Source organism: Mobula hypostoma, chromosome 7 (genome assembly GCF_963921235.1).
Source record: "Mobula hypostoma chromosome 7, sMobHyp1.1, whole genome shotgun sequence".
NCBI classification, from domain to species: Eukaryota; Metazoa; Chordata; class Chondrichthyes; order Myliobatiformes; family Myliobatidae; genus Mobula; species Mobula hypostoma.
The window spans coordinates 9,786,573-9,801,223 of NC_086103.1; the positions used below are offsets into that span (position 1 = coordinate 9,786,573).

At 45.6% G+C, this 14,651-nt stretch overlaps 1 protein-coding gene across 1 annotated transcript in view; it reads right to left on the reverse strand.

The window, feature by feature from the left end:
* The window catches only part of LOC134349872 (uncharacterized), a 343,283-nt gene that overhangs the window by 295,246 nt on the left and 33,386 nt on the right, over window positions 1–14,651 (reverse strand). The window contains 1 exon segment of the mRNA XM_063054837.1: window positions 5,965–6,015. Within this exon segment, the coding sequence (XP_062910907.1) occupies window positions 5,965–6,015 (51 nt within the window).

Sequence of the window (14,651 nt, forward strand, 5' to 3'; positions counted from 1 at the left end):
CAGCATCTCTAGGAAAAGGTGCAGTCGACGTTTCAGGCCGAGACCCTTCGTCAAGACGAACTGAAGGAAGAGTTAGTAAGAGATTTGAAAGTGGAGGGGGAAGGGGAGATCCAAAATGATAGGAGAAGACAGGAGGGGGAGGGATGAGCCAAGAGCTGGACAGGTGATTGGCAAAGGGGATATGAAAGGATCATGGGCAGGACGCCCAGGGAGAAAGACAAAGGGGGGGGGGGACCCAGAGGATGGGCAAGGGGTATAGTCAGAGGGACAGAGGCAGAAAAAGGAGAGTGAGAGAAAGAATGTGTGTATAAAAATAAATAACAGATGGGGTACGAGGGGGAGGTGGGGCATTAGCGGAGGTTAGAGAAGTCGATGTTCATGCCATCAGGTTGGAGGCTACCCAGACGGAATATAAGGTGTTGTTCCTCCACCCTGAGTGTGGCTTCATCTTTACAGTAGAGGAGGCCGTGGATAGACATGTCAGAATGGGAATGGGATGTGGAATTGAAATGCGTGGCCACTGGGAGATTCTGCTTTCTCTGGCGGGCAGAGCGTAGGTGTTCAGCAAAGCGCTCTCCCAGTCTGCGTCGGGTCTCGCCAATATATAGAAGGCCACATCGAGAGCACCGGACGCATTATATCACACCAGCCGACTCACAGGTGAAGTGTCGTTTCACCTGGAAGGACTGTCTGAGGCCCTGAATGGTGGTAAGGGAGGAAGTGTAAGGGCATGTGTAGCACTTGCTCCGCTTACAAGGATAAGTGCCAGGAGGGAGATCAGTGGGGAGGGATGGTGGGGGGGGGGGAACGAATGGACAAGGGAGTCGCGTAGGGAGCAATCCCTGAGGAAAGCAGAGAGAGCGGGGGAGGGAAAGATGTGCTTAGTGGTGGGATCCCGTTGCAGGTGGCGGAAGTTACGGAGAATAATATGTTGGACCCGGAGGCTGGTGGGGTGGTAGGTGAGGACCAGGGGAACCCTATTCCTAGTGGGGTGGCGGGAGGATGGAGTGACAGCAGATGTCCGTGAAATGGGGGAGATGCGTTTGAGAGCAGAGTTGATAGTGGAGGAAGGGAAGCCCCTTTCTTTAAAAAAGGCGGACATCTCTCTCGTCCTGGAATGAAAAGCCTCATCCTGAGAGCAGATGCGGCGGAGACGGAGGAATTGCTAGAAGAGGATGGCATTTTTGCAATAAACGGGGGGAGAAGAGGAATAGTCCAGATAGCTGTTAGAGTCAGTAGGATTATAGTAGACATCAGTGGATAAGCTGTCTCCAGAGACAGAGACAGAAAGATCTAGGAAGGGGAGGGAGGTGTCGGAAATGGACCAGGTAAACTTGAGGGCAGGGTGAAAGTTGGAGGCAAAGTTAATAAAGTCAACGAGCTCAGCATGCGTGCAGGAAGCAGCGCCAATGCAGTCGTCGATGTAGCGAAGGAAAAGTGGGGGACAGATACCAGAATAGGCACGGAACATAGATTGTTCCACAAACCCAACAAAAAGGCAGGTATAGCTAGGACCCATACGGGTGCCCATAGCTACACCTTTAGTTTGGAAGAAGTGGGAGGAGCCAAAGGAGAAATTATTAAGAGTAAGGACTAATTCCGCTAGACGGAGCAGAGTGGTGGTAGAGGGGAACTGGTTAGGTCTGGAATCCAAAAAGAAGAGGAGAGCTTTGAGACCTTCCTGGTGGGGGATGGAAGTATATAGGGACAGGACATTCATGGTGAAAATAAAGCGGTGGGGGCCAGGGAACTTAAAATTATCGAAAAAATCATCGAAAAGTTTAAGAGTTCCTCCAGTAGTTCTTTTGTGTTTTGCGGAAAAAGTAATCCGATAAGAGAGAAAGGCGGACACTGGAAAAACGGAATTAGGACGGGCACCAGAAGAAGGCGCAAAACATGTGAAGAAAGGGGAAGGATAGTAGGGAGCTAGGATAGAAAAAGAGAGAATGGTAAGAGGAGTTATAAAAATAGATATTATTGCTGTCAGGTTGGAAGCTGTTGTGGCGGACGGAATGGAGGAGGTCGACGAAGTGGTCCCCCAATCTATGACGGCACTCAGCGATATAGAGGAGGTCGTACCTGGAGCACCAGATGCAATTGATGACCCCGACAAGACTTGGATGTAAAATGTTGCCTCTATTGTCTTTAGCTAAAGTGCATCACTGTTCCAATTTATTGTACAATTGGCATTATTCGAAATGGTATGTTCAAGTCTATTTCATAAAATCCTTCTCAAAAGGCATAGTTAACAAGATGTCTCGACCTAGGTTGTGATTTTGGGAAACCATAACACGGACTGAACTTTAAAGGAAAGTATATTTGCCGTTACCACTAAGTATTAGAATATCAGGAAAATAGCTGAAAGTGCAAGTTAGAGTTCTTTTCCCTCAACTGGGCAACAAAAAAACTCTTTAACGCTTTCGTGTTTGATCTATTGGGACTACTTTCGACATTGTGACAGTTTTAATGTTTTATTGTTTCGTAAGATTGTGCCCTGGGCAGTTGCATATTATCTTGTTTTGTACACGGTAAAATAATAACTAGGGAAAGAAGGACAACCAGCAAATAAGGCAAAGATCACGTAGAGCTGGATTTTACCGCGATATGCAAAAGAAGGAGTAGCTAAATTACAAGTTTTCTCTTTTAAAGAGTGATTCTGCAGATATCAATCACGGGAAACGAAGTAATGGATCCCAACTAGAACAGTGTATATCCAGAGATTCATAAAAGCGGCAGCACATGCAGATAGGGTAGTGATGAAGTCACATAATATGCTTGTTTTCATTAGGTGTGCCATACAATATTAGAAAATCAAAGTCATTGTGCAACTTGTAAAAAAAATCAATAGCAACACGCACAAAACTTTGGAGGAACTCAGCAGGTCAAATAGCATCTATGGAGACGAAGTTTCAAGCCAAGATCCTTCGTCAGAACTGGGAAGGAATGGTGAAGGAGAAGCTAGAATAAGAACGTGTGCAAGGGCAAGGAATACAAGCCGGCAGGTAAGAGTTGAAACCAGGTGAGGGGAAAGATGGGCAGGCGAGGGACAGTGGATGAATTGAGAATTTGTAGTGTGATAGGTGGAAGAGAAAAAGGACTACTGACGAAGGAATCTAATAGGAGAGGAAAGTGGAGCAAAGGAGAAAGGTAAAAAGGAGAATGCCAGAGGGAGAAGATGGGCATGTGTGTAGAAGAGAATGGTTAAGTGGGGTGCCGGAATGGAAATAGAGAAGGAGGGAGAGGAGAAGGGGAAGAATCTACCGGAAGTTAGGGAAATCGATGTTCTTGCCTTCAGATTAGAAGGTACCGAGAAGAAATATGAACCCATATCAAAATCTGCATGTGCGCACTTCTGGTTGTCATCCTATTGGAAAGAACAAGGTTGCATTGGAGGGACTGGAATATTTTCCAGAATGTTGCATGGTGTGAAGTATTCCTGTTATTATGAGACTCTGGATACAATAGTGTTGCATTCCTTAGAGGAAAGAGACTAAGAGATGATCTGATAGCAGTAGATAACTCTTCGAGGTATAGAAGGAAGAATAGGGAGAAATTTCCCGATAACAGAAAGAGCTAAATCCAGACAGCGTAGGTCAACGTGAGGAATGTGGGTTACAGGGATTCTGAGGAATTTTGTGCTTTCACCCAGAGGGTAAGTGAATCCGGAATCACAGTGCTCGACGAAGAAGTGGACTCAGTTGTTCACATCCTATTGTTAAAAGAATATCTAGCCAAGCTCTTTAATTCAGCATGGCCTCGAAGGCTACTGTCCATTGTTGGTTAATGGAACTAGCATCGTATTGTCAGAATGGACATTGTACCATATAGCCTACGGTATAATATGGGACTATTTTATTTCGTAGTAACACGTTATTGAGCATCCTCTATTAGGCGCGTATTGATCTGTATATAACGCAAACACGAGAAAATCTGCAGATGCTGGAAATTCAAACAACACACACAAAATGCTGGTGGAAACCAATAGGCCAGGCAGCATCTTTAGGAAGAAGTGCAGGTCGACGTTTCGGGCCGAGACCCGTCAGTCTTGATGAAGTCTGCCTGGCCTGCTGGGTTCCACCAGCATTTTGTGTGTGTTGTTTGATCTGTATGTATGTGTTCAGTTCGGGTTCCGTAAGTAAAAAGCCCGGTTATCTTAGTTCTAGTCTCTAGCGTTTTTATTTATAGTTTGTTGTGTAACATACACAACAAATTTGCGATGAGGTTAATGAACCTGCATCGTATCGGAATAGAGTTATATTGTGATGCTGATCGATGTTAATGAAGAAAAGAAGGCCAGCGTCCTTGTAATGGGCGCGAAAACATACGGCCTGCTACGGAGCTTGTTAACCCCTGAAAAGCCAGCTGACAAAACGTTCAAGCCAATAGTAGACACTCTACAACAGCATTTAAAACCCAATCGCTGGTCATTGCTGAAAGTTTAAAATTCCATAAACGGAATCAGAGCAAAGATGAAAGCATTTCTGAATATTGTGCTGAATTGCGCAAATTATCAGAACATTGTCAATTTGGAGCTGGTCTTTCAGACGCTTTGAAGATAGGTTAGTCTGTGGCATGTACTGTGAAACCACACAGAAGAAGCTCCTGTGTGAAAAAGACCTTACATTAGAGAAAGCGCTAAACAGCTCAATATCATTAGAAATAGTCGCACGCGGTGCTTCAGAGATACAACAAAAATTTTTGGAATATGTTACGAATAAAATGTCACTGAGCAGAAATTAAAGAAAGTAATGTTACCGTTGCTGGAACAGATCACATGACCCTGATGGTTGTTGGTTTAAAGATAAAGAATGCCAAAACTGTGGCAAACAGGGCCACACTGGCAGAGTATGCAAAGCTAGTAAACATCAGGAAAAGGGCAAAATACAGAGTAACAAGAAACCCCAGAAAGGAAAATACAACAATGTACGCAAAATTAAAGAAAGAATTTCTGATGAAAATGACTCTGACAAAAGTGAATTATCTTGTCTGCCACTTCACAGCGTGGAAGAGACAGGTGATCGAAGAGTAATATGGATCACTCCACAAGTGGCAGGCGTGAGACTGAAAACGGAGTTGGACACAGGCTCAGCATTAACAGTGATCTCTGTACGCAAGTACAAATGACTGTTTTGGTACATACCTCTGAAATGAACTAAACTACTGCTAAAGACTTACACAGGACAGAAAGTGTGTCTCGAAGGCAAAATTAAAGCGACAGTGACCCACCGAGGTAAAACACAGCAACTGAACCTCTTTGTACTGAAAAATGGAGGACCACCGTTGCTGGGACGTGAATGGCTCTGGAAAATTCAGTTGGATTGGCACACCATCAAAGCACTAAATGTGTCAGCAAAGGAGGGCAGCAAGGCTACATCTGAGAGACTGTTGCAAATAATTGCTGACTCTGAGGAAGTGTTCATGAAAGGAATAGGAACACTTCGGGGCATGAAAGCAAAGATTGAAATTGAGGAAAATACATGTCCAAAATTTCACAAAGCCAGACCAGTGCCATATGCAATCCGTCCTACATTAGAGGCAGAGCTGAAATATCTGGAGCAGGCTGTTGTCCTGCCAAAGGTGGATTGGAGTAAATGGGCCGCGCCTATTGTTCCAGTGATGAAGAAAACCTCCAGCACAAAACCAGGAAAACCAAGCAAGGTGCGCATATGTGGTGACTTTAAAGTGACTGTTAACCCGTTCTCCGCACAGTACAGTATCCTCTACCTCGTATTGAGGACATATTTGCTTCCCTGTCAGGAGGGGAACATTTCACAAAAAATAATTTGACCTAGGCTTACCTTCAAATGGAAATCGAGGAATCATCCAAGAAATACCTGACAATAAATACACACAAAGGACTTCATCAGTACAACAGGTTGGTGTTTGGGATAGCATCAGTTCCTGCAAACTGGCAAAGGACAATGGACCAGGTTCTGCAGGGCATTCCAGGGACTCAGTGTTTACCTGGATGACATCATTGTCACCGGCAAAGATGACGACGAACATCTTTATAACCTAAAACAAGTGCTCACTAGGTTACGAGAATATGGGCTCAGAGTTAATTGACAGAAATGTGAGTTTTTCAAAAAGGAAATTTCATACTGTGGGCATGTGATCAACAAGGATGGCTTACAAATGTCTCAAGACAAAACACAAGCGTTGCTTAAGGCACCACCACCTGAAAATGTGTCTCAGCTGAGAGCATATCTTGGTCTAGTGAGCTACTACCACAAGTTCTTGCCTAACCTATCCACGGTCCTACACCCAATAAATGCATTACTGCAGGTAGGGTCACAATAGAAGTGGACGGAGAGCTTTGAGAAAACGTTTCAAGAAACTAAAAGACTCATAACTTCAGACGGGATGCTCGCGAACTTTGACCACTTCTTACCTATCCTCGCCCCATGGGATAGGAGCTTGTTATCGCACAAGTTTCCATTTGGCTCCGAAAGACCAATAGCCTTTGCCTCAAGAACGCTAACTTCTGCTGAACGCATCTACGCGCAGATTGACAGAGAGTTCCTAAGCCTCGTGTGGGGAGTCAAGAAATTCAGTCTCTACCTGTATGGCCAAAAGTTTACTCTGTTGACTGACCATCAGCCTCTCATGTCAATCTTCAACCCAAGGAAAGGCGTTCCAGCGGTGACAGCACAAAGGCTACAGCGATGGTCCCTCTTCTTAGGAGGTCACAGATACGACATCGAACACAAGGGGACCAAGCAGCACGGCAACGCAGATGGTTTGTCACGTTTACCACTGCCCACTTCCGAGGTAACTACGCAAATAGATTCAGCATGGATCATTCAGACAGCAATAGTTGAAAAATTACCAGTAACAAACAGACTCATTGAAAGGGCAACACACAATGACTCTCCCTTGTCAAAAGTGTATGACATCACGGTAAAGGGGTGGTCAGCGCGGGGAAAAACACTGTTTTTAGCTCTGTCAGCGAGGAAAGAGCAGTTGTCATTGTGTCGGGGAACACTGATGTGTGGCTCACGAGTTGTGATTCCTCCCAAGTTACGCAGTAGAGTGCTGGAGGAACTGCACGAGGGACACATGGGTACCGTGAAGATGAAAGGTCTTCCCCGTGCCTATGTGTGGTGGCCAGGAATCGATAAACAAATTGAGAACGTGACCAAGAACTGCTCTGGATGTCAAAAGATCCAGAACACACCACCACAAGCCCCTCTCCATCCGTGGGAGTGGCTCTCCGCATCATGGCAGCGAGTGCACATTGACTTTGCTGGACCAATCATGGACTCTTACCTTTTGAATCGCCGTTGATGCACATTCCAAATGGCCAGAGGTAATCAAAATGAAGTCAACGACATCGAAAAAGACCTTTACAATACTGAGTACCATGTTCGCCAGGAATGGCATACCAGAGTAAATCTGCACAGACAATGCACGACAATTTGTCTCTGAAGAATTCAAAAGTTTTTTGAAGTACAATGGAATCAAGCACTTTACATCGGCCCCTTACCATCCATCCACAAATGGCTTGGCAGAAAGATTTGTACAGACTTTCAAGAAAGCCCTTAAGGCAAGGGACAGCGAAAATCGACCACTACAAGACAAGATAGACAGCCTCCTACTAGCCTTTCGCAATGCAGTACATACAACCACTAACCAGACTCCAGCAATGATGTTTCTGAACAGCCACCTGACGTCCCGCATGGATCTTCTCAAACCAAATGTACGGCGTAATGTAGAGAACAGACACTTCAAACTTTTGAATGTTAAGTCAATGCGAAGCTTCAATGTGGGACAGCCAGTTCTTGCCGGACTGAAAACTGGCAGCCGGGTATAATTTCCGCCATAGACGGGACACTGATGTGTAGAGTACAGGTGGGAGACAATGTATGGAGGCATCATGTGGATCAAGTCCTGGATGCTCAGGTGAAAAACTCAACAACACCTTGCTGTCATAGTCCGGTCCGTGAAGTCCGTATTCCGGTTCACGGTCCGGTCCATCGACCCTTGCTCCAGGTTTTCCTTTCTACCCTGTCTCTGTCCTTGTTGAGATAATTGAGACAGCTGATGCTAATTGGGGCTGGCTGTATAAATACCTCCGGAGACCAGGGCGTGGTTGCTGGATTGTTCGTGTCCTTACTTCTCTTATCCCTCGTCTGCCTTCTGTTTTGTCTCCTGAAACCCTTACCTTGTCTTGCTGGAAACCCTCGCCTCGCCTTGCCTGCAGTTTTGTGCTGGAGCCACCCTGTTCCTAGCTCCCTTCCTGTCCCTTGCCTCCGTCCAGGTAAGCCAGACCGTCTCGCCGTTACCTGGGGTCGGTTCTGTCCCCTCCTGTCCCTTGCCTCCGCCCAGGTAAGCCAGGCCGTCTCGCCGTTACCTGGGGTTGGTTCTGTCCCCTCCCGTGCCTTGCCTCCGCCCAGGTAAGCCAGGCCATCTCGCCGTTACCTGGGGTGGTTCTGCCCCTTCCTGTCCCTTGCCTCTGTTGGGTGGTAAACCGCGCTCTGCCCAGGAGATCCGCGCTCTGCCCAGGAGATCCGCGCCCTGCTCAGGAGATCCGCGCTCTGCCCAGGTGATCCGCGCCCTGCCCCGGAGGAGCCAAGTCTCATGTCTCCAGGCTCTAGCCTCGCCTAGCCTCAAGTCTCCTGTCTCCAGCCTCCAGTCTCGCCTAGCATCAAGTCTCCTGTCTCCAGCCTGCAGCCTCGCCTCGCCTCAAGTCTCCTGTCTCCAGCCTGCAGCCTCGCCTCGCCTCAAGTCTCCTGTCTCCAGCCTGCAGCCTCGCCTCGCCTCAAGTCTCCTGTCTCCAGCCTGCAGCCTCGCCTCGCCTCAAGTCTCCTGTCTCCAGCCTGCAGCCTCGCCTCGCCTCAAGTCTCCTGTCTCCAGCCTGCAGCCTCGCCTCGCCTCGCCTCAAGTCTCCTGTCTCCTGTCTCCTGTCTCCTGTCTGCAGCCTCGCCTCTCCTCGCCTCAAGTCTCCTGTCTCCTGTCTCCTGTCTCCTGTCTGCAGCCTCACCTCGTTATACTTTGTTATAATTTCATATTATTAAATTACTAATTAAACAGTTGGTGGGCGTTTGTATATTAGGGGTACACATACAGTATTTGTTTAGCGTAGTGCCCCTGTTAACTTAAAAAAAAAACAGTTGATACACTTTTAAAATAAAAGGGGAGGAGTGTACCATATAGCCTACTGTATAATATGGGACTATTTTATGTCGTAGAAACACGTTATTGGGCGTGCGCTATTAGACACGTATTGATCTGTATATATGTGTTCAGTTCGGGTTTCATTAGGACCTTCTCTTCCTGTGCCGCTCCTTTCAAAGAATTAAGGATCTGTATTTGCAAATCCCCCTTTTCTTCCGTACTCCTCGGTACCCTACGCCAGCGGTCCCCAACCACCGGGCCGCGAGGAAACGATATGAGTCAGCTGCACATTTCCTCATTCCCTGTCACGCACTGTTGAACTTGAAGATAGGGTTTTTGCCTGGATTTGCTGGGACATCCAGTATATAGGGCTAAATTGGTTTGTCCCATACGGGACCGCCCTTGCCTGGTATTTCCCCCGCTAAGGTAAAGCATTCCTATGAAACCATTCGTGTCGAAATGGCGTAAAGCGAAGAAGCAATTACCATTAATTTATATGGGAAAAGTTTTTGAGCGTTCCCAGACCCAAAAATAACCTACCAAATCATACCAAATAACACATAAAACCTAAAATAACACTAACATATATCAAAAGCAGGGATTATATGATAAATACACAGCCGATATAAAGTAGTAATAATGTATGTACAGTGTTATCGGGAAGATTAAGCCAAAACCGATTTTTGGGGGGAAAAGATCGGCAGGTACTCGCATGCGCACGTCACATATGCGCACGTCACGCATCCGCACACAGGTGCCCGCGCAAGGCTTCATGGTCATGGCAATCTTTCTAGGGGTAAACACATTACTACTATTACGTCGACTCAGGCCTAGGGGGCCGGCGTAGGGCAGGATGACGGACTCTCCACTTCTCCCACGCCCTCATCAGTGTTTTCAGTTCATCTTCATTAGCCGCGCCGCTGACTTCTAGGAGCGTGTTGACCATAGTCTTGGGAGGGCGCCCAAGGTTCATCCTCCCATGCTTGAGCTCCCATATAATGACTAGGCTGGCAGATAGCTCGGGGTGGCGTAGACAGTGCCCCGCTAGTTGCAGTCTTCTCGCTTCGATTTTAGTGGAGAGCATCGTTAGGTTGTTATAGAGCTCAACATTCGTCATGTGCTGTTGCTAACTCACATCAAGAGCCATCCGGAGCATTCGTGTATAGCAACTATCTAGAGACTTTCGTACCGTCTTGGTGAGTGTCCACGTCTCACATCCGTACGTGAGAGTGGACTCTATGACTGCTATGAAAATCCTCTTTTTTAAGCCCTCTGGTCAGGTTCGACTTCCAGATTTCCTTCATGTCATTCATAGCCCTCCACGCCAGCGCCTTCCGTATCTTTATGTCCTTCTCCGAACTCATCATTCTTGACCCGAGGTACTTGTAGTCAAAGACTTTCTTAATGGTATGTTTCTCTATGGTCATGAGAGTACCTTCGTCGCAGTTAAACGCCATGTGCTCGCCATGTCCCGTATTTGACTGCTACTTTTGTCCCCTATTTGAGAGTGAGAAAGTTGGCAACCCTAACTGTAAACGACATGCTGAGGCGAGTTTAACCCCATTTGAATACCCCCCGCCCCCCGCGGTCGGCCGGTCCGCAAGAATATTGTGAATATTAAACCGGTCCGCGGTGCAAAAAAGGTTGGAGACCCTTGCCCTTCACTTAACTTGTAAGACCTATGTACCACTGTTGGTCCTCCGGAAGTGCAACACCTCACACTTCTTTGCATTAAATTCTATGTGTCGTTTTCCGCCAGATGGTCCAGGTATCGCTGCAAGCATTGATAGTCTTCTTCGCTGTCCACTGCTCCTCCAAACTTGATGTCAACAGAATTTACGACACTATCATCATCCAGGTCATTGATATGGATGACAAGCAACAACGGGCATAACACGGAACAGAGTGCTACACTACTAGTCGCAGGCTTACAGTCGGAGGGTCAACCATGTACAGCCATTCTCTGACTACTTCGTGAATTCACGATCTAATTTACTTTAATACTTCATCTTGAATATCAAGCGACTGAATAATTATGACTAACCTCCTAAGTGGAAGCTTGTCAAAGGCTTTACTAAAGTCCATGCAGACAGTATTAACTGCCTTGCTTTCATCAACTTCCCAGGTGCCTTCCTGGAAATACTCCAAAGATTGGTTGAACATGATTCACCACGCACAAAACCATGCTGAATATATCTAATCAGTCCCCGTCTATCCAAATAATTATATATCCGTTTCCTTGGAATACCTTCCAATAACCTTTCCACTACTGACGTTTGGCTCGCCGGCCTATAATTTTCTGTGTTATTCTTTAAAACAATAAAGAGTATTAGCTCTCCTCCAATCTTCTGCACCTCATCTGTGGCAAAGCGTGTTATAAATACCTTTGCAGGGGCTCCTACAATTTGTGCACTCTCCTCCCACAGGGGATTTATTCACCCTAACTTCCTTCAGGACAGCAAGCATCTCTTCTTCCATAATCTGTGCAGGGTCCACGTGTACTCTAGTGGGGAGAGTTTAGAAACTGAAAGGATAAAAGGACCTTGATGCGTGATAGACCCATCAATACTAGACAATATCTGAGCTATGAATTACAACGGGCATAGAAAAGGCGTGTAAAAAGTGCAATGTTGTGATAATCATGTGGAATTTCAAGATGCAAAGAGATTGAAAAAATCAGGTTGGTGCTGGATCCCAAGAGGGGAAATTTGTAGAATGCCTACAAGAAGGCGTTATAGAACAACTTATGGTTGAGCCGACTAATGGAATGGTAATTCTGGATTGGGTGTAACGTAACCACGCCGATTTGATTAGGGAACTAAAGCTAAATGAACACTTAAGAGGCATTGATAATAATATTTGTGTTGGGCATGTGGCCAAGTGGTTAAGGCGTTCGTCTGGTGATCTGAAGGTCGCTAGTTCGAGCCTCAGCTGTGGCAGCGTGTTTGTGTCCTTGAGCAAGGCACTTAACCACACATTGCTCTGTGCGAGGAGTGGCGCCCCACACAGACTTCCAATCTGTGCCTTGTAAAGCATGAAAATGCCCGAAGCAGGCCTCCCAATGTCTGAGTCGACGTTCCCTTCTCCCTCCTCTCCCCGATAATAATATGGAAGAAGCACCATGCAGTTTGAGACGAGAAGCCAAGATCAGATGTGGAATAAAGAGAATTATAGAGGCTTGTGATTGGAGCTGGACAAAATTGATTGGAAGGGCACACTAACAGGGCTGACGACAGAACACCTGGACTAGACAGACTGCACCACTGAGTTCTGAAAGAGGTAGCTGAAGAGATTGTGGACGCTAGGTAATGATCATTGAATAATTACTAGATTCTGAAATGGCTCCAGAGGACTGGAAAATTGCAAATGTGACTCCACCCTTTAAGACAGGAGGGAGAAAGAAGAAAGGAAATTATAGGCCGTTGTGCTTGACCAGTGGTTGGGAAGATGTTGGAGTCTATTATTAATGATGTGGTTTCAAAGTACGAGGTGACACATGATAAAATAGGCCAATGTCAGCAACGTTTGCTAAGGGGGACATCTTGCCTAAGATATCTGCTGTAATTCACTGAGTAATGACAAGTAGAATGGACAAGTAAGTGTAGTGGATGTTGTGTATTTGGATTTTCAGAAGACCTTTGCAGAGGTGTCGCACATGATGCTATTTAACATGATAACAGCTCATTGCATTACTGGAAAGATTCTAGCATGGATAAAACAGTGGCTGATTGGGAGGAAGCAAAGATTGGGAATAAATAGATCCTTTTTTGATTGGCTTCTGGCGACTCCTGTTTTTTTCACAGAGGTCTGTGTTAGCACAGATTATTATTAAGTTATATGTTAATGATTTGGATAATGGAATTGAATGCTTTGTTGCAAAGTTTGTATACAATGTGAAGATAGGTGGATATGCAGGTAGTTTTCAGGAAGAAGAGAGGCTGCAGGACTTAGACAGGTTGGAAAAATGGACAAAGAAAGGGCAAATGGAATACAATGCCGGGAAGCATATGATCATGCACTTTGCAGAACAAATAAAGGGTTGGCTATTTTCTGAATGGAAAGAAAAATACAAAAAAAAACATGGAGCTGAAATAGGACTTGTGAGTCCTTGTGCAAGATTCTCTCCAAAGATTAGTTTGCAGGTTGAGTCTGTGCTAAGGAAGGAAAATGCAATTTTAGAATTCATTTCAAGAGGACTAGAATACAAAAGCAGGGATATAATTCTGAAAGCACTGGTGAATTATCACTTTGAGTATTGTGTGAAGGTCTGGGCCACTTATCTGAGAAAGGATATGTTGTGACTGGAGGGAGTTCAAAGGAGGTTCAGAAAAATATTCACAGCTTGTAATATGAAGAACGTCAGGTAGCTGTGGGCCTGTATTCACTATAACTCAGAAGAATGAGAGGTAACTGTTTTTAAACCTATCAAATGATGAAAGGCCTTGATAGAGTGGATGTGAAGAGAATTTTTCCTATAGTGGGAGAGTCTAAGACCAGAGGACACAACTTCAGAATTGAGGGGCGTCCTTTTAGAACGGAGATAAGGAGAAATTTCTTCAGACAGACCGTGGTGAATCTGTGGAATCGTTTGCTGCAGGGACCTGTGGATGCCAAATATTTGTCCATATTTAAAGCAGAGGTTTATAGATTCTTGATTGGTCATGGCATGAAGGAATATGGGAAGAAGGTAGGAAGTTGGTGCTGAAAAGAAATTGCATCAACCATGATGAAATGGTTGAGCAGACACGATGGGCCAAACGGATTAATTCTGCTCCTATATCTTATGGTCCTATGTTTAAACGATCTGCTCAACATGATGTGCCAAAGGGCCTATGCTGTTCGATTTTCTATGTTTTATACTCTATTTAGAAGTTTGACTTTTGGGGCTGAGAGGAAAATTGGATTTCACCTACCTGCCTTTTCCCTATAACATTAATTCCTCTGCTATGCAAAATTCTATCCAACGTTGTTTTAACTATATTTACCGAGGTAGCCTCCATTGCTTCATTGAACAAAGAATGCCACAGAATCATCACTCTCCGGGAAAAGCAGTTCCTTCTCTCCGTCCAAAATCTACTCCCCCGAATCTTTCAGCCATGTTCCCTCGTTCTCGTCCCACCTACCAGTGGAAACAACTTTCCTGCCTCTGTCTTATCTGTCTCTTTCATAATTGCATATGTTTCTATAAGATCTCCTCTCATTATTCCGAATTCTAGCGAGTACAGTCCCAGGCGACTCCATCTCTTCTCATAGTCTACCCCCTCATCTCTGGAATCAACCTGCTGAACCTCCTCTGCTCGAACTCCAAAGTCAGTATATCCTTCGCCAGGTAATGAGACAAGAACTTCACGCAGTAATCCAGGTGAGGCCCCACTAATACTCTGTACAGTTACAGCATTACTTCCCTGCTCAAATTCAATCCCTCTAGTAATGACGGCCAACACAACATTTGTCTTCTTGATAGCCTGCTGCACCTGCTACCACCTTTTGTGATTCATAAACAAGTAATCCCAAGTTCCTCGGCACTGCAGCAT